Below are 18,447 nucleotides of genomic sequence, written 5' to 3' on the forward strand. Positions count from 1 at the left end.
GGGTGACGTCATGCTAGCTACGTCCATTATTTTGTGCAGTCTGTGGTTATGATCTTTGATTTTTTTTTTTTTAAATAATATTTTTTTTTTTGAGTTTTTGAGACTGCACATGAAAAAAAAAAAAACAGAAACCTGATGAACTATTTGACCTATTTTGATCCCTGTTTCTTGCCTCATATTGCTTCAGCTCACTTATAAATGTGGTCACATCAGACCTCCTTTGAAGTTGTACCTCTAATTGAAATTTAACTTTGAAGTGAAATTTGGTCTTCCTGCTTAGTTTTATATATAAACTGTTTGAACATTTAGTTATGATGTGCAAATAAATTTTTCACCTCGGGGCAGGATGTCAAAATTTAACACATGTGACCAACACTAACATGGAAATATTGATAAAAAATAATGTATTGTTGTTTCCGAATTAATCATCAAATGGTTTAGTGTTTTCAAAACCTATTTTTATATTAAAATACAAGCATACAATTCAGTCTGATCCATGCCATAATTGTAAACATAGCCCATATTTGTTGATTTAATTAATGCTCGAGGAAAAGAAAGCCATCTGCCATGTCTCCTAGTTCTGGCAATTGCCTCATTTTAATGACCTCAAAGGACACACAATATATATACTGTGAAAAAAACCCTCCCTTTTCTTGTCATCCAAGGAATTTAAGGATAAATTCTTTAGCAGGGAGGAATAAAGTCCTGCAGAGGAACAAAAACTACAAAAGGAGCCAAATCTCTAGTATTATAATCCCCGTGTATGACAGTGGTTTTTGAAGTCAAATCATTTCATACAATGAAATCCTCCTCCTGTCTGTCTTGGGGAAGAAAAATCTATAAAACCGCCTGCTTCCACGGAGGAGCGGAGCGGTGCCAACAAATTCCAAGCTTCCATCATCACACACAAACACACAACCCAAACCAAGACGACTCAACTCAGTCGCAGAGCACACAGACTCCTGTACAAACTGCCAAGGCTCCTAGCTGCAGGCTAACCAGCAGCTGCCCCCCCTCCACCCCTCCATGATGATGATGTTTGTGAGAGAAAGACAGAATGAAGAACAGAGCGAGACATAGGAAGGGCGAGGATGAAACAAAAGAGTATCAGAGAGAAAGTGATATGAAGAGAGAGCGTGAGGACGTGTGTGTTATGTAAACCCCAGGTGGTGCTTGTTGTCCTGGATAGAAGTATCACCAGGGGGACGACTGCTCCAGCTTAGCAGGTCTCTCCACACACCTCTCTCTTTCCTTCCCTCCTCTCCTGTTTTTCCACAAACACACACACACACACACACACACACAGAAGCAGGAGTCAGGGAGAAGAGAAATGAATAAAAAGAGGGCAGCGAAGGAGAGGTGAAGAGAGGAGAAGACGTGGGATTACTGAGGGGAAATGGAGGGAAGGAAGAATGAAGGAGACGATTGAGAGCAGGAGGAGGGAAGGAGGAGAGGAGCGAAATGCATTAAAAAACCATTTCAGAAATGTCAGTGTGTAGTTTTGGAAAGCACAAACAATCCACCTTCAGCTGGTTGTTATTCAGTCATGTGTGCAGCCTGGGAGGGTATGATCTATTTCCCCCCTGTGCTGTGTTTTGTATTTTATCTGTTTACTGGTGGTTTCTCCGTACCAGTTTCCCAATGAGCACAATCATGGGAAGAGCCTTTCTGGATCCATCTGCATATATCACACACATTTCCACACCCACACAAACACAGCTCCCTGAGGGGCTGTTGTCGATGTACTCTACACCTGATGCATCTGCGGGGAGAGTCGTCTCCGTGCTGAAACAGCAGGAAAGAACATCAGCAGAGATGTTTTATGGTCCCTGTCCGACTGCTGACTTAGGATGGGCTTCACTGTTCCAAATCTTGACCTCTACTACCGCTGTGGAAATCCCAACACTGACCCCAGATCAGCACTTAAAGCTGAGCAGCTGTGGGAATAGAAAACAGACAAGTGGGGGCCCAGATCCGGAGCAACACTGCCCCCCAATGGTTCAGACGCAACGGTGTATCTGGTGGAGATGACGTAAGGCCAGGCTGTGTTAGTGTGTGTGCTGATACATGTGCAAGGTGTGAATGGGTGTCAGGTTTAACTGTAAGCACATGCGGCAGTTCATTCATTCATTATATTCAATATTGTTCCATGAGACAGCATTAAAACACATCCATGACATATTTTGGGGGGTAAGTTCACCCCAAGTTAGACAGAAAATATAAACTCAGTCTTGAAAAGTAAAAATTTAGTGCCTACTTTGGACTATAAGTCATGCATTATGTATTGCTTAGGCAGGAAAAACTGAGTTTATATGTGGCTTGGGGAAATGGTATATGTCCCCTTTTAATGGCAGTCACTACTTTGGAAGAGAGAAAAAAAGAAGTCTGAGTAAATATAGATATAAAGTTTGAAAGAGCATGTAGGACATTTTTAGTGTGTATTTGATTTGCAAAGCAAATAGATTTCCAATTTACCAGCCCAATTTAAAGCTATTGATGCTGAAGCAATAACATTTGGTCATTGCACAGGGAGGGAAAGATGTTACCACAGCGCCCAGAGGCAGCTCTGCTCCAGGCAGATCCCGCTCACTAACAACCCCCAGTAGGCAGCGAGCAGTGGAGCTGCAGGAAGATTTATCCTTCCAGGGCGGCTCAGGAAACACTGGAGCCTAATGCAGACACAAGTAAGACATCGCTAACCTTATTACTGCCGCGGCCAACTGGAACTCACAGTATGTCTCAGCTGTCATGAAACTTACATGAATGTTTTTTTTTCTTCTTTTCTCAACAAGTGAAGACTGGAAATAAAGCAACAGAGCTTATCATACACAGTGTGGTTTTACTGATCTGTGCCACTGCACTGTATTTTAGTCTTTTAACATGTTTTTCAACTGGGAATTTGTGAATTGCAAATTGCCTCCTTGCTTATGTTTCTTTGATGTGCATAGGTACACAGCAGGGCCTGTTCTTTGTCCTCTGTGTGGAGATTGAATTCAAAATGGCCACAGTGGGACATAGAGAGGTAGGTGAAATCCCCCATAATGCCAAGCAAAGTGGTAGTTTCAACAAAGCTAGGAACATTTACAGGCAAAAATAGCATGTGTTCAATTGTATGGTGCGAGGACTATAATCTGGAATCACTTGTCGCCACTGAATGTGAATCACCTTTACATAAGAAGCATTAGTCTGCCGTTCTGACACTCTATTTGTCTTCACTTGAATAACACGCTGTTGGTTGAGGAAGTAGTGATGGGCAAAGCAGTTCTTTAGATGTTACTGAATCACTAGAATCAGTTCATTAAAAAGATTCGTTCACCGAATCGTTCAGTGCTTGGCGGGAGGAGCCCTGACTGTGTACTGCATAGTCCGACTCACTGAACTGATACACGGCTGAGCTGCTGCTGCGTCTGCCCTGCATTCTAAGTTTGTTTATCTGGAAACTAAGTCTGTTAAAACAATGGGGAGGTGTGTGATTGTGTTCATGTGGCTTGACTCCTGGCTACATTAGCCGTTAGCTTGGAGAAAACGGTCCCTATGAAAGTGTATCGCTAAGAAGAAATGATTTGAATCACACAGGGATCTGGGTTACGTAGTTCACCGAGTGATTCGTTCACCGAGTGATTCGTTCACCGAGTTATTCATCATGCGGTAGGCAGTTCCTCCCTGCACCCTGGCTGCCTCGCGACTCGAGAGTGATTCATCGTTTGCACGGACCAAATCGGCAGTTCCACCTCTGGCCTGCACGCTCGCTGCTGAGCTCAACTGAACTGAGAAATGAACAAATCTGTTCTGGAAGTGATTCAGTTCATTACGTTCACTCAACAGATTCGTTCTTTTGAACGATTCATTTGCGAATGACACAACACTATGAGGAAGAGGACTTCCAATGCACTCAAAAAAAAAAAAAAAAAACGATATAAGAGATAAACTTATGCAGAGTTGCAATGATTCAAAAATATTTATTTTCATTTGGCAGATTAAGTCCTTTAAATGTGCAGTGTACTGTACAGTATGCAAAATATGATTAAATGTTATTATTCACATCTCTCGACACCAAACCAGCTTTCTCTTTTCCCCCATTTCATTTGAGGCAGCTGCAGGTAGGGGCCCACATCAGTGAGAGTTAACAAATTACACATTTGCCCTTTGAGGACCCGACCAACTTTGTGTCGAAATAACATTTTCCACATCCGCTCTCTCTGGTTGGCATTTGGGGGTTCAGGGAACCACAGCAATCAAGGCTGGATTAATAATAAGATTGAACGCCTGAGGTGAACTAAGAAACAGAAGGATAAAAGAATATCAGAAATATGGAAATGGCCTTTTATTATCATCAGACTGTACTTGAACTGTTGACAGTAATCGGAGCTATGCCGCAGCCTGTTTGCCGGGTAATCAGACAAGTGGTTCTGCATACTGAAAGGACCGGCTCACAAATAAATAAAACAACTCTCGAAATCCTTTGAAAACCAAATGACGGCTAATATCAAACACAGCTGACTGGGCTTCTCTGTGCCTCTCAGGCTTTGCTTGGATTTAAACATGATGCTGAACATGAGATTTAACAGTCTGATTTATAGATATTGTCCCTGATGTTGAGTTATGTCCCCGTTTCACGATGTGTGCCTCAAGGTCTAGAAAGTTTTATGTTTAATCACTTCATCTTCCCCGTGCGTCTGTGAGGGACCGAACACAACGTCTGGTGACCTTTGGAGTGCGAGACAAAATGAAAGGGCTGGTTCACCCAAATCACATTCACTTCATTTGTGCCACTTTCTACTGGAGAAATTGTCCCTATGAATAGTCAGAGAGCTTCGCTGAATATCCACAGCACAGACAGACAGCTTTTAAGTTTTTATCTTTGTGAGCGGCACAAACAAAAGTGGCCGCAGAAGTTTCTCAGACTGATGTTTCAAATAAAGATGGATCTTTTCATTGCTATTCTGTTGCCACAGAAACAGCTTTGGCCCCTGTTTGTTTCCTGTCAGCTACTGTATTAAGAATCATTGCAACAGGAAATACAAAGGGGCCCGTTTAGAATGATTATGCTGCCAACTTAAAACCTACTCTATGCTACTAGTGGTGACCAAGAAAATGTTATTTCAGACTTTTACAGAAATCTGCCAATGATGCAATCATGCCTCAACGAATCAAAATGTTCAACAACATGTACAAACTGGGTTTAATGGCTCAGATTATGGTTATACCCTGATGAAGATGATCAAAAAAGCTACGTCAGTTTCAGTAGTTGGAGCACTGCCTGTTCTGGGGTTGAGATAGAACAAGCTGCATGCATATAAACATATTCAGAATTTTAAAAAGCTGTCTGCTTTCTGAAAGTTTCCGGTGTGTGACTGAGAGTTGTGCCAGATGTTTAGTGCTGTTTGCTGACAGTGACAGCTACTGAAACCAAATAAGCATGCGCCTTGCCACCTGCTTCTCTCCTGTCTCAGAATGCGGGGAGTTGATGTGTCTCTGCCTCTGCAAGGAGAGCAGAATATTGTTACCTGCACAATATCTTCTCCAGAACGGTCCAACAGCAGTTTAAATGCAGGTTTCAGTCAGAGTATAACAACCTCCAAGGCTGTTTTAAGCCCTGCACACTGATTGAGACGTTACAGCTGTGATTCTTTTTGCCGTTTATGCTATTAATCAAAGTGTGTCCTTTCCAGTCTTCTTTAAATGTTGTAGGATGGGCTTGACTCATTGTCCAAGGTATCTCCAGGGGCATTTAAAATGTTATAGTATTGATTTTTTTTTTGTGCTATTCATACAGTACGAGTGGTCTCAGCTGGCCCTCGCCGGTCTCAGTTGCATAGTAAAAGGACAGGCTTCATTGACTGTGTAGAGTTTCTTCAGGAGGATTCGAGGGCGGTGGACACATGATAGGTCTGTGTCTTCATCCTCCGCTTCATCTCTCTGATCATCTGACAGACAGCCAGAGGATAACAGCAACACACTGTGGTCCAGTCCTCACACACACTTCCCTGTGGGTGAACATGCAGACAGGACAATGAGGTACATGAAAAGACACACACATATATTTACTTGCACAACTTATACTGAACGTCACTGTATTGATTATCTACTTTCTTTGGCTTTCCGTCTACTGTGGATTCTTAAAGGAATTCCTCAAGCACAAAATAACAATTTGCATTTTAATTAGTCATGCCGTGTTACTTTGGATTTGTGAAGAAAACTTGTTACTCTCGCATGCCTCCACGGAAAACAGCAAACGCATTGTTTTATTGATTGATCGGGGGCCGCTTTAACAACAGCAAAACTGTACCGAAACATCTGTTTACAAACTCTCATAAAACTCGAGCAGTATAATCTAAGTCTCATTTATCCAGCCGTACGCTCATAACTTCCCAAACACATGCATTTTTTGCTAAAACCTTACAAGTTAAAACTGAAGTGAAAGTGAAACTTATCTATGTGGGAAGCACTTAGCATACATGGGGCCTTAAATCAATCAATAAATCAATATGTTGTTTTCCATGGAGGCATGTGAGAGAAACAGTTTTCTTCACTAATCCAAGGCAACAAGGTGTGACTAACTGATAAACAAATGGTTATTTTGTGGGTAAAGTATTCAATTAAAACCACATTGGATGTCTACCTGTGGTGTGTTCAAGGGCAACAGCAAATCTCTACTTGCTATTTACAAGTGTGCACTTGAGTACACACACTCACCCGTATCTTGTACCGCTCCCTGATCCCAACTCGCATGGCAAAAGTGGATCCTGGTAGCAGAGGCATGCACAGACACTCGCCATACTGGTGAGCTAAACTCAGGTCCAAACAACACGGCACCAGAGCCCCGAGAATACCTGACAAGCACAGGTGAGCACAGTGTGTGTTTGTGACGAACAAAAATCACATTTAAAGGATTCTGTCAGATGCAAGACTGATCTAAGGATAAATAAATGATGATTTATTTGTTCTTTCTTCACAGAAACATCAAGTTAAACTCATTAACAAAGAATAAGAGACTACCTGTAGATATCAGGGAAGCTAGCTCGCTAAATATTTTGAAGAGAAAGCTAAAAACGTATCGTTCACTTTAGCCTTAAACTAGCTCTGACTTCCTGATGCAGGTCTTAAACTCTTTCTTTTTACACTTCAAAATCTCTTACTTGATTTTCTGATTTATAGTTTTACAAATCTATGATTTTATGAATCAGTTTAACCATGTTTTAAACTGTTTTTAAATATCCTTTTATATTGAATTTCCTTGTCTGTTTCATGTTCATTATGTCTATTTTCATGTGAAGCATTTATTGCTTATACTGCCCTTATTGTAAAGTACTTTGTGCTGCATTTCCTGTATGAAAGGTGCTATATTAATAAAGTTTCTTATTCTTATTCATATTCTTATGAGTCAGAGTTTTGATTGGTGTGTGTGAGCCCTGTGCATGTGAATTTCTGGCTGTGTTTTCATGTTACATGTCGTCTTGTCTCCGCAGACGTCAAACAGGCCTGTGCTCCAGCCTCCTCCCGTCTGTGTGATGGTGGTGATGGTTGTCGTGGTGACGCCGAGGCCGGGCTGCGTGAGTACCGGGTCCGTCGCTGCAGGGACATCATTTGACCTCGAGTCATCTTCACTTCCTGCGGTGAAGCCCCCCACTTCCTCCTCTTGATCTGCTGATGCTGAGTCGTTGGTGACCGACAACCTGGGTCTGAAATGAGATTTTGCATGGATGTGACTTCATATAGATGTTTGATAAATCCACCACAGCTTGTTAGGCCTCTGATACTCAACTGCAGGCTCAGTGTTAGGAGACTGAAATTAGAGCTTTTTTTGGTTTCTGATTTCATTCATTCAGCAAATTTTATTTTCCTAAAGCATGTTTTGTACTCAGCTGGCCGCCTATGAAATTTTAGCAGCACGCCACCATAATTAAACTAATATTATACTACCACTGGATGTGATAAAGAATGTGGCCTTCAGCAACACTTAAATTACCACAAATTCTAGCAAAGGAAAATCAAAATAAGTAAAAAAAAATTGCACGCAGCAATAACAGATTCAAGAAATGTTTTTGTTAATTTGTATTATCGAGTGTCACAGACAGAAAAAAGAAGAAAAAGATTCAGCAAAAACACGGCAGCATTAAAAAAGCTGAATAAGATAAGTGAGCCGTTTGCTGTAATTCCATTGTGCTCATTGGTGACAACGCTGTGTGCTGGTAGGGACAAAAACAAACACTTACTGGTGTGTGACTGTTGTCTGCTCCATGACTAGAAGCTACTGGCATCCAGAGAGGAGCGAGGCGACGAGGAGGCGAGAGAGGAGAGCAGGGAGTCAGCAGGAATGAGGAGGTGGAGGGGGGGTGCGGAGTGACACTTCCCCAGTGAGAGGGTGTGTGTCGGAGCAGATAAACCAGCAGTCGGATGGCTCGGCCAGAAGCTGTGTGACAGAGATAAGTCTTGTAGTTGTCTTCTGTCTGAGACTTTACTGCGCCCCCTGCTAAAACAGCAAATGCAGAGAGGGCAGATACACATCAGGGGGCATGAACACAAATGCCTTCCATAAAAATAATCAGATGTGAATGTATGCATACGCTTAACGCAAACACACCAGCGAGTCAGAACTCTTGCAAAAAAGTCATTATTTATTTACATGTTTACTTGTAGAGTGTAACAGAGACACGCTGCACATCTAAGACATGCACAAATATGACACATTAAGAAATGATGTCAAAACTATGGAGGTCAAACAGAAGCTCAAACAAGTTAAATCAAATCTAACAGTTTGTTTGTTTGACCCATGACATTCAAAGGCATCTGTTATTATTAAACTAATTAAAAAGACGTACTTACCCTCAAGACAGAAACTCGCTCATACAGTGAACAGCCGGGAAGTGAAAGATGCATTTTAAAACAAAAGACACACGTGTGGTTCATGCTAAGAGGGGATTGTCTGCATTCAAGCATTTCCTGTGCTCTGACATTGACCTTTCAATTTAGACTGATGTACAGTGTGTGTGTGTGTGTGTGTGTGTGTGTGTGTGTGAAGGTAACAGAAAGAGAGAAGTGAGGGGAGCTTTACGTGGTGGAGGGACACGTAGTGAAACTAGCGTGGGTTTGGAGGTTCACTCGCATGTACACACAAACTTTGGTCTAAGTACATGCAAAGTGGACACATTTTTAACTGAAGCTCCTTCTCGGCATGATGAAAATGTATTATAGTGGCATTAATTCTTTGTGTGCATCCCAGAAAGTAACATCAAAAAGAATAAAATTTTTAAAAAAAGAATACACAGTTGTGTGGGATCTTTGAAATCAAAAGGAATGCTCCTCTGAAAATGTAGCTGATTTGCATTTGATCGTTGGCAGTTGTTTGACTAATAGTGATCCCTGATGGAAAGTCATTCTCCCAAAAGCCTTTGAAGCCGAGACCACAGAGACCAACTGGCAGAGGCAAACCCCTGGAACTGCTCTGAAACTGAGAGATATGATAGCAGTGTATTCTGTGCTATTAAAAAAGGCAGATGCAGATTCTAAATTTAAGGCAGTATATGAGCAGGATTTGTTGGCTGCAGTTTGTAAATACAACTTTAAAAGATGGCCCTGCTTTCACAGTTCAACCTGGCACCTGTGCTGCGTTTAGCCCCGACTAAACATGGCGTGATGTTTATTTAAACAGAAACAGTGGTGTGTTGGACACCAAGTTGTGTTACGCAGGTGCACAGCTTTCAATATGGCCGACTTTAGGTCATTCATTTTCTGTAACCACTCATCCAGCCCACCCTGGACAGGTTGCCAGACTATCACAGGGCTGACACATAGACAACCATTCATGCCTACGGGCAATTTAGAGTCACCAATTAACCTGCATGTCTTTGGACTGTGGGAGGAAGCTGGAGTACCCAGAAAAAACCCACACTGACATGGGGGGGGGACATGCAAACTTTGCATGGAGGGGCTCCCCCACCTTTGGGTTTGAACCCCCCCACCCTGAATTTGAACCAGGAACTCTCTTGCTGTGAGGTGGCAATACTAACCACTGCCCCACTGTGCTGCCCAGGCTTTTCAGTTCAATTCAAAGGGGCTTTATTGGCATGGGAAACACGTTCACACTGCCAAAGCAAGTGTGAAATAAAAACAAAAAATATATGTTAAGTAGGTAAACTACCAGAATCCAGCTTATATACATGTCGCTGCTGATTGAGTGCACCTCTGAAACACCCATCAAATGAGTGGTGCTGCACCATCTCAAGGAAACATGTCATATCAAAATGGTGCACACCATTTGGAGACTGAACATGCCCCCTGGAATCTATGTTCTTAGAGAGTCCTGCCCTCACACCCTGAGTGCTGTTACTGGCTGGGGGCCCAAAGGTTGACACCCAGAAATATTCCAAGCACAGCAAAATAAGAAGATACAGGCGGCCGGCAGGGTCTCTGCAGAAACAGACACCACCACACACATCTAGTGGATTATAGGTGATGATTGAGAAGGGTGTATTTTTATGGGCTGGGGTAAACCCTGCTCATTTTGTCTTTAAAATTTAGTCATGAAGCATCAGTTTGAAGCGCACAGGTAGGGTCATTTGTGTCAATATCAGACCAGACTGAAACATGAGGATTTTTCATGAATGAAGTTGAGCTCCAACAATCATCTCTGTTTTTTTTCATGTGCATGTCAGTTTAGACTATTTGGTTTCAGCTCTAAACCCATAAACTACATACGTGTAAATTAGTGAGCTGTAGAGATGTTTGTAATCAGACTTTTTTTTTTTTTTTTTACCTTTGAACACAGCCAGGCTAGCTGTTTTTCAGTTCCAAGTCTTCGTGCTTAGTTAGACTGCTGCTGGTGGTTGTGTGGCTTCAATAAACATAACATGTAAGTATCGATCTTCTCATCTAATACTCAGCAACAAAGCAAATAATTATATTTGCCTAAATGCTGAACCTTTCCTTTAAGAGCAAATCGACCCACATGATAAAGCGAAACACTTCAGTTCTGCTAATATTTTGTTTATTCAGTCATCTAAAAGGTGTATTGGCTATTGCATCTCCTTTGCATATCCCCACTCTAAGTCACCCGTAAATATTGTCTGTACGTGTCGTCATAGGCACAGATTTCACAGGGGACACGCCCCCCTTAATATTTAGAACATGTCCCACCCAATACAAACATGAAAGTAGCAAAGGACTTTCAAAATGAAAGAAATTTCCACCTTAAATGAATGCAGAAAGGGCACATAGTGCTTAGAAATTCACCAGAACAAAAGGAAATTTAGTGTTTGATGCTCAAAATTTCCTGGGGGAGAACCCACAACCCCTCTGTTTCATATACATCTCCCCCAACGTTGAGATGAAACCTACACCCTCGTGTATTTATGCTGAAGTCTCGCAACGTCTAACCCCTCACAGCTACACTTCGTGCACACCGTCCTCATCAGAAGACTGCTGATGCTGCAAGATTATCCTCACTATCTGCACTATAATGGCAAAAGTCTTCAATGGCTTCACCAGAACCATGACACACGTCTTTTTTCATTTTATTCTTGTGGGTAACACTCGTTTTATTTATGTCCTTAGAAATAATAAAATAGCACAGAAAGGATAGTGGGGAAACAAGAAACTGAATATTTCATAGGTTTTATTATTTCTCTGGAAAGCACAAGTCAGACAAGCACCATCCGCCGCAAGAAAATAGGAAAGCTGTCTGACAGGCTGACAAAACAGGAGGGAATGATATGCCTCACCTTCAATGTATAAAACAACACAGCAGACACATTACCATCTATATGAAAACAACAGGGGGATCCAGGCGCAGTCTTGCAACGTAATAACAAAATAAGTGGTTGGCCAGCGACAAAATAGGACATGGTGGATGTTTGTTTGCCCTTTTAGAAGAAAAAACATTATTAAAAATCGTTATAATACAGATAGTTGCTTATTTATTGTGCATCATATCAAAGAGGAAAGAGCGACCCATAGAGAAAAATTACAAGCGCTAACGTAAATCCAACAGACAAAAAGACCGGACAGAATACAAACTGTGGTGTTTAATCTTTAAGAGAAGCTTTGGGGTATTTTTCAAAATTGTACTTTTTTTCACACCAATAAAAGAATCAAATTTACGTACCAAGGACCAGCATTATAAAGACCCTGAACCATCTCTGTTTTGTGCAGGCCAAAAACAGATCTGAATGTACTGCAACCGTAGGTGTTTTAAAAAAATGAAAAATAGAAGCGAACATTTAAAGGTCTTACCAGTTTTCAGATATTAGGTCGCATTCAACAGTGAAAAGGTGACATGAGAACCTGCGTATCTGTCAAATCTAACAACGTGTACAACAGTGAATGCTGTAGAACTGAAACATGATTTATAAAAACATACACATTTGTTTGAGTCACTGTTTTATGGCTTTGAGTCGAAATGACCCATCTGAACCTTTTACAAATAATTCACTGCTGAATGTGCCCAAGTGCCTGCCTGCGTATGTGTGTGTGTGTGTGACAGAGAGAGAGAGTGATTACTCTAATGAACAAGATAAACTAGAGTGTCCCCAATGTCCACAGTGAGGCCGTTGTCGACCAGAGTGACCCTCTTCTCCCCCAGATTGACGTTGAACACAGATTTGTTGGAGACTGGCAGTTTGCCCTGCTCCTCCTGTCCCAGGATGGGCACCCGGCGAGGCCCCCGCACGGGGTCCTCGTACCTCATCAACTTGACTCTGGACAGATCTGTTGGAGGGGCGGCAGGGAGAGTCAGGAGTCAGATGTGAGAGGGAGACAAAGTGAGAACCAAAAGAGCGAGAAAGAGAGAAAGGGGTGGAGAAAGTATAGAATAAAAGGGCAAGTGGTGGAGGTGGGACACAGGGGAGGGATGAAAAGATGGCAGGGAAAAGGTGCAGAGAAGGTTAAAGGTAAGCAGGGAAAGTGATGGAGGAGATGGTGAAATCAGAGCAGAGAGGGAAGATGGAGTAGGAAGGATGGAGGAAGAGGAGTGGACAGGCTACAGTGCAAACTGGCTCACACTTTGAACTGTGCTTACATAAGCTAATGCACTTTAACACTGTTTTTGTTGTTTTCTTCCCAAATCTGCTCGCATCTTAAAAAATACAAAACTTAAAACAAAAGAAAGACAATAGGGAGCAGCAGATAAAGAACCACACTGAGGGTGCAGAGCGCCTGGCGTTGTTATAGTCCGAGTAGAATTATTTCTTAAGTTGCTTAATATGCAAATATGCTGAAGGGTGGATGCTGCTGGTTGTGCTAATGGCACACTGGTAAAGATACTTGCCCATAATGAAGGTACCAGTATAGAATGGGTGTAAATGGTCAACACAGAAAACACATAGCTTGGTTGTGGATATGAAGATGGTTAAGTCATGTAGATGGATACTGGATGCTGTGACTACTCATGAAAAGAGCTGGGGCCTATAGAGAGGATGGCTTTCAGACGGGGTGGAAACATTGAAACATCCCTCAAACTATTTTTATCACATTAAATAAAGAGGGGAAAATTACTGCATGTTGCATAATATACATTGTTATATCCTTTACTATACTGATCTAAATTTCAGGACACGCTGCCCAGCTCTAAAATGACATCAGCCACTTTGAGAGCTGATTAATCGGTAAAAAAAAGGAACAATTTCACACCAACAGCACAGAAAATCTCAACTGTTAATGAGAACGAGAAAGCTAGTTGGTGTTTTTCTGGTCACTCCTTTCCCCAGTCCGTGTGCACAGCTATGGCAGATGGGATAGAATGGAGAAGGAGGGGAGGGATAACATGGGACAGTAGCCCCAGGCCAGATTCGGCTGTTGGACATCAGTTGCATAATATGTGTGTTAGTTAGCTGAGCCACCAGAACGTGTGATGTAACTTCTTCCACCAAAAAGATTAATAATCTGCACACACACTTGGAAACTTCGCCCTAACAGCTCATTTTCATTAAAACTGAGTACATATTTTCATCCTATTTAGATTAGTAAATTAACAGACTTTTTTTAGGCTCCTGACAATAGTGTCTGAATTCATGCTGCATGTCCATTTATCTGACTCACCTTTAATGAGTCTGTTGACCTTGGCTAGCCTACGGATGATGCTGTCTCCGCTGTCCCCCTGTCGGATGTCAACCTTTGTAGAAAACTGGCCGTTGGACGGCTGAGGGTTGACCAGGGACACACACACTCCGGGCTAGGGAAACAGATGCACCACACAAACGCACAAACACACAATTTTATTATTGATTTGTGTGTACAGCAAACAGTTTGTTCATCAAGGACACACAAACACTCCTGCAGAAGGGATGCACACAGCTAAACAAGCACCTACAGAGACAAACAAACAAAAACATGAACATAATTGTGAATATGCAAAAAAATGCAGATCTTAAAAGCTGTTAAATAGGTGACTGAAAAACAAGCGCGCACACACACAGAAGAGAAGCCAGCACACATCCGACAGCATTTACCTCTGATCTGAAAACACTGAACGGTTTCCCCGGGCAACAGTCCTCCTTCACTTTGTCGTCAGCCTCAGATGCAAACAAGACGTCGATCTGTTCCAACTGTAGAGGAGGAACAAAATGAGAAAAAGAACAATTACCAGCTGATCGTCCCTCTGCCAGATACTGTGTGTACAGGTGTGTTTGGTATGCACACAGGCAAACGCTGGTGGTGTTAACCAGGCTCCTGCAGAGATCAGGGATGTAACATCTGGCTTAACACTAATCTGTCCCACATTACAGTCCTGCAATCTCAAACTGAGATACCATCCCTGATTGTGGAACTAGTCAAGAACAAGTCAGAGAAAATATCTCAAACCCCAGCTGCAGGATAAAGCACTGACCATCCTTATGAACAGTCACCTTTTAAGACAAGTGTTTCTTGAAAGAGAGATTTAAGGTGGAGTATGACTGTCAAATCAGTTGAACCCCATTCATAACTTTAGCTTGTGAGGTGAGTAATACATCACCTTTATTCAGTCTGACATGACACAGCATATTTCTCTATCATTTTCTCTTCTGTGTGGCAGCTTGTCTTAAGCTATGATTCATCAGAAACATGGGAATTGGATTCGGGGTATTAGTTTGACGTAGATTATGTACAGTTCTCTTTCTGTGGTTAAATCTGTGCTGGTTTCACAAAAGCATCCCGGGGACTTGGGTTTTACTTTTTCGACTCAGCTAAGCTTCTGTGCAGACAAAAGTATTAAGGGCTTTTCTGACTGACAACCGAGCTCGGGATTGTCTCAACTGAGTTCTGCAGAAGTAGCGAAACTCAGCTTTAAAGCTGAGGTAGTTTTGTGGAAACCAAAATGCTGCAACTGCAAGCTACAGCTCAACGCTGTAAAGACAAACAGAGCTTAATCAACTGTTCTGGGGTCTCATTTATAAAACACTGCCTGGGATCCATACTAAAAGTGTACGTGCGGACAAAAGCTAAAACTATTGTGCTTTGAAAAAACGTGTACTACTGCCAATGTGCTCTTTCCTTTATGAATCGTAAATCAACTTGGAATTGTCTGCATATGGATCAGCTTCATGTCCCGCTCTCTACACTCCCACGTTCAACTATAAATGTTTATGCAAAGCACCTCATGAATGCTGATGCATAGAAATCATAAAGAATCCACAGAAAACAAACGAATCACTTCACACCTTGCCAAAATGATCGCAACAATCAGTGGTATCCTCCACCGTGGGACATCTTTTGATGCATGGAAGTTTGATAGGTGAGCACAATTTAATTTCGTTTTGCCATGATAAACTTATAATGAGAATATGAAGAGTAATGATTGTGAGAGCAATCACTGGCTATATTTTTAGACTTTACTAATTTCCACAGTCCATATGTGCATGTGGAGATGTACGTAAAGTGGCTGGAGAAGGCTGAGTGTGTGTGTGGCAGCCACTGCAATATCTCCAGTTCAGTCTGTGCACATGCAGTGGTGTTCACTGCAGCAATTTCACCCATGAAAACTATGTGAAAACTAAGAACGTACTTGGCGACATATACACAGTATTCAAATTTATTATTAAAAACTATTGATGTCTCCTCTGCCGTTCTTTAATGCTATTTGATGTGTGCATTTCAACAGCTCTGGTACACTCCACAGCTGACTATGAGTGTCAGCAGCATGCAGTCCAGCCCTCTCCTCTGCACTCTGGGGAGGAATGTGATGGTGAGACAGCGCTGATGAAATACTGAGCAGAAATTCAATGAGATCTGAGTTGGCTTATATTCTTACAACTGAGAGGTGCTTATGGAAAGTTATTGCTCACTAGCACAGGCACAGATAGTGGTTCTATAAGTAACGTATGATAGGACATAAAATTAAATGTGTGCACATAATTTATACAATCTGACCTCTTTCAGGTGTTAAATGAGACCCCAGTTTATTGCTCACATTTGAAAGGATACTGCATTATAACATAGCGCTAGAGCTGAGATGTGTTTTGCTGCTCGGGGTTGTTGTCCAGCCTCAACACATTTTGTATTATAACATCAGTTTCTAACTCTGGACTCACAAAAATGCAGACGCCTCAGGCGTGTTTTTCAGCTGGGACAGACACTTTCTGAGTGGGGTCATCCTCAAATGTCATGTCTGATTTTAGGAGTGTTGGATCACAAACATACCTCTAGAGAGTTGGTTAAGTAGACCAGATTTTCCATCAGAACTGCCCGCTCGTCAAACTCCAGCTCAAGATCCAAGACTCTGGGCCCGTTCTTCTCCAGGTTCTCCTACAGAACACGAAGAAGAACCCAAATAGAGTCAATCATACAAGTGTGAACGATGGACATGAACTCTCCTGAGAAATGAACAGGAAGTTAAGATATTCAGTTTTAATTTGATTAAAAACGCCAGCATGTAAGGAAGCAGTATTTATATATTGAAGAACCTATGTTTTAGTTTACAGTTAAGCACTATATGCTAAGTCTAATGCTGCCACCATGAGATTTTTTAGGATTGCAACCTGTTTTTTTTATTTACCAAAGTGTGAAAGGTAGGAATAAGAATTTTGGACAAAGACATACAGTCGTGCAGCCAAACTATTGATGGAATGAAAAAAAACAACAAACATTTTCTATTATTTATCAATGCAGCAAACAAACATAAGAACAATCTGAGACTGCCTGTCAAAAGTGTGTTTTGTACTCTTTCAATCAATAAAACCATTGAACTCTGAACACCACGTATTCCAGACATTTCATTGGAATCTCAATGTAACACTGTCATTCATACAGTATTGGCTGCAGTTTTGCCATTGTTCAACACAAAAACACAAAGAATAAGAAAGAAAAACAGCTTTTGACACACACTCCAACTTTTCAACAGATTTACCAGGACAGACTTTTGACCAATCAGAAGCAGTCCTAATGGACAAGCTGAGTAAACAGCGTCTTAGGCGGTAAACAAACTCAACTTGAACAATGCAGAGAAAAATATAAAAACACAAAAAAGTACTATGAGTGCAAATATGTGTAGATTTTTTTTAATCCAACAAAAGGCAAATATGTATTGATTCATCGCCACGTTAGAGGTATAGAAGAATACAGAGGGGACATGATGTGCCTTGACACAGACGCACAAAAGCTACTTAACTATCACCCCCACTTCCCCCACATTTACCTTGATCATGGCAACAAACGGCATGACTCTCTTCATGTATTTCTTCAGTTCAGGCAGGGCTCCCAACTCGCTTGCTATCACTTTGTTGTCTGGAAGAGCCCCGTTGTTGCTCTGGACCGACACCGAGAAAAAAACAAACAAACCAAAGGTAGGTAAGACACGCAAAACACAGGAACAGACAGACAGAGACAAATGTACTGGGTAACTGCACAGTAGAGCCCTGTGTGAGACTGTTTTCTTATTCCTGCTCCCGCTGGATTTCTGTCCATTACTGCTGGCTCCTGCAGTGTGTGTATTCTACTCTCACTCACAAACACTCGGACCATGAATTCAGGCCAGCACAATAGATTAATTGTCAATTGATTTTGTGTTATCTCCTGTCCCACGGGGAAAACATGTTATGCATACAGCACCTGTCAGTAGGTAGTGAAATTACACTCTAGTGCATAATTACAACCATACATAGGCAGTTTTACATTGTATTGATTTATTTGTTTTACTTATTATTTTAGAACACATATTGGCCGCGTTACCCAGAGCGATCTTAAGACTTAAGAGCACAGTTAAGAACGTCTTTGGTAAGAAGGGTCGCTAAGATACAAGTGTTTCCCAGATGCGTTCTTAATAGGGGTGTAACGATACATCGATCCACATCGATACATCGATTCATTGGTTAACGATCCGATTATATCGATGCAAAATGAAAACATTGATCCATATCGTCATCTTAAAGATACACATTTATTTTGAAATTCACATAGCACGTCTGTGTCACCATTTCTGGGCAAGCACGCCTCCGCTCAAACAACAAACAGAGCTCAGAAATAAAATGGTCAAATCAT

General features: G+C 41.7%; 2 protein-coding genes across 3 annotated transcripts in view; both read right to left on the minus strand.

The window, feature by feature from the left end:
* Positions 1-3,161: 3,161 nt before the first annotated feature.
* plac8l1 (PLAC8 like 1) lies at positions 3,162-8,962 on the minus strand. 2 transcript variants are annotated; one of them, XM_050041384.1, is made up of 5 exons: positions 8,827-8,962; positions 8,217-8,473; positions 7,450-7,682; positions 6,697-6,833; positions 3,162-5,987 (listed from the first exon to the last, which is right to left on the minus strand). In XM_050041384.1, the coding sequence occupies exons 2-5, from the start codon at positions 8,240-8,242 to the stop codon at positions 5,856-5,858; spliced, it is 528 nt and encodes a 175-aa protein (XP_049897341.1). In that variant the 5' UTR covers positions 8,243-8,473; positions 8,827-8,962; the 3' UTR covers positions 3,162-5,855. The 2 variants fall into 2 exon arrangements, with proteins under 2 accessions (XP_049897341.1, XP_049897343.1); XM_050041386.1 differs by having other exon boundaries at positions 8,217-8,470; positions 8,827-8,914.
* Positions 8,963-11,596: 2,634 nt separating this feature from the next.
* Positions 11,597-18,447, minus strand: part of LOC126385612 (leucine--tRNA ligase, cytoplasmic-like) — a 31,091-nt gene continuing 24,240 nt past the window's right edge. Inside the window, exons 28-32 of the mRNA XM_050037424.1 lie at positions 17,606-17,716; positions 16,612-16,716; positions 14,445-14,540; positions 14,035-14,167; positions 11,597-12,705 (exon numbers count right to left, since the gene is read on the minus strand). Of these exons, the coding sequence (XP_049893381.1) occupies positions 12,500-12,705; positions 14,035-14,167; positions 14,445-14,540; positions 16,612-16,716; positions 17,606-17,716 (651 nt within the window). The 3' untranslated portion in view covers positions 11,597-12,499. The remainder of the gene's footprint in view (positions 12,706-14,034; positions 14,168-14,444; positions 14,541-16,611; positions 16,717-17,605; positions 17,717-18,447) is intronic.

The sequence above is a fragment of the Epinephelus moara genome, chromosome 3 (assembly GCF_006386435.1).
Source record: "Epinephelus moara isolate mb chromosome 3, YSFRI_EMoa_1.0, whole genome shotgun sequence".
NCBI lineage: Eukaryota > Metazoa > Chordata > Actinopteri > Perciformes > Serranidae > Epinephelus > Epinephelus moara.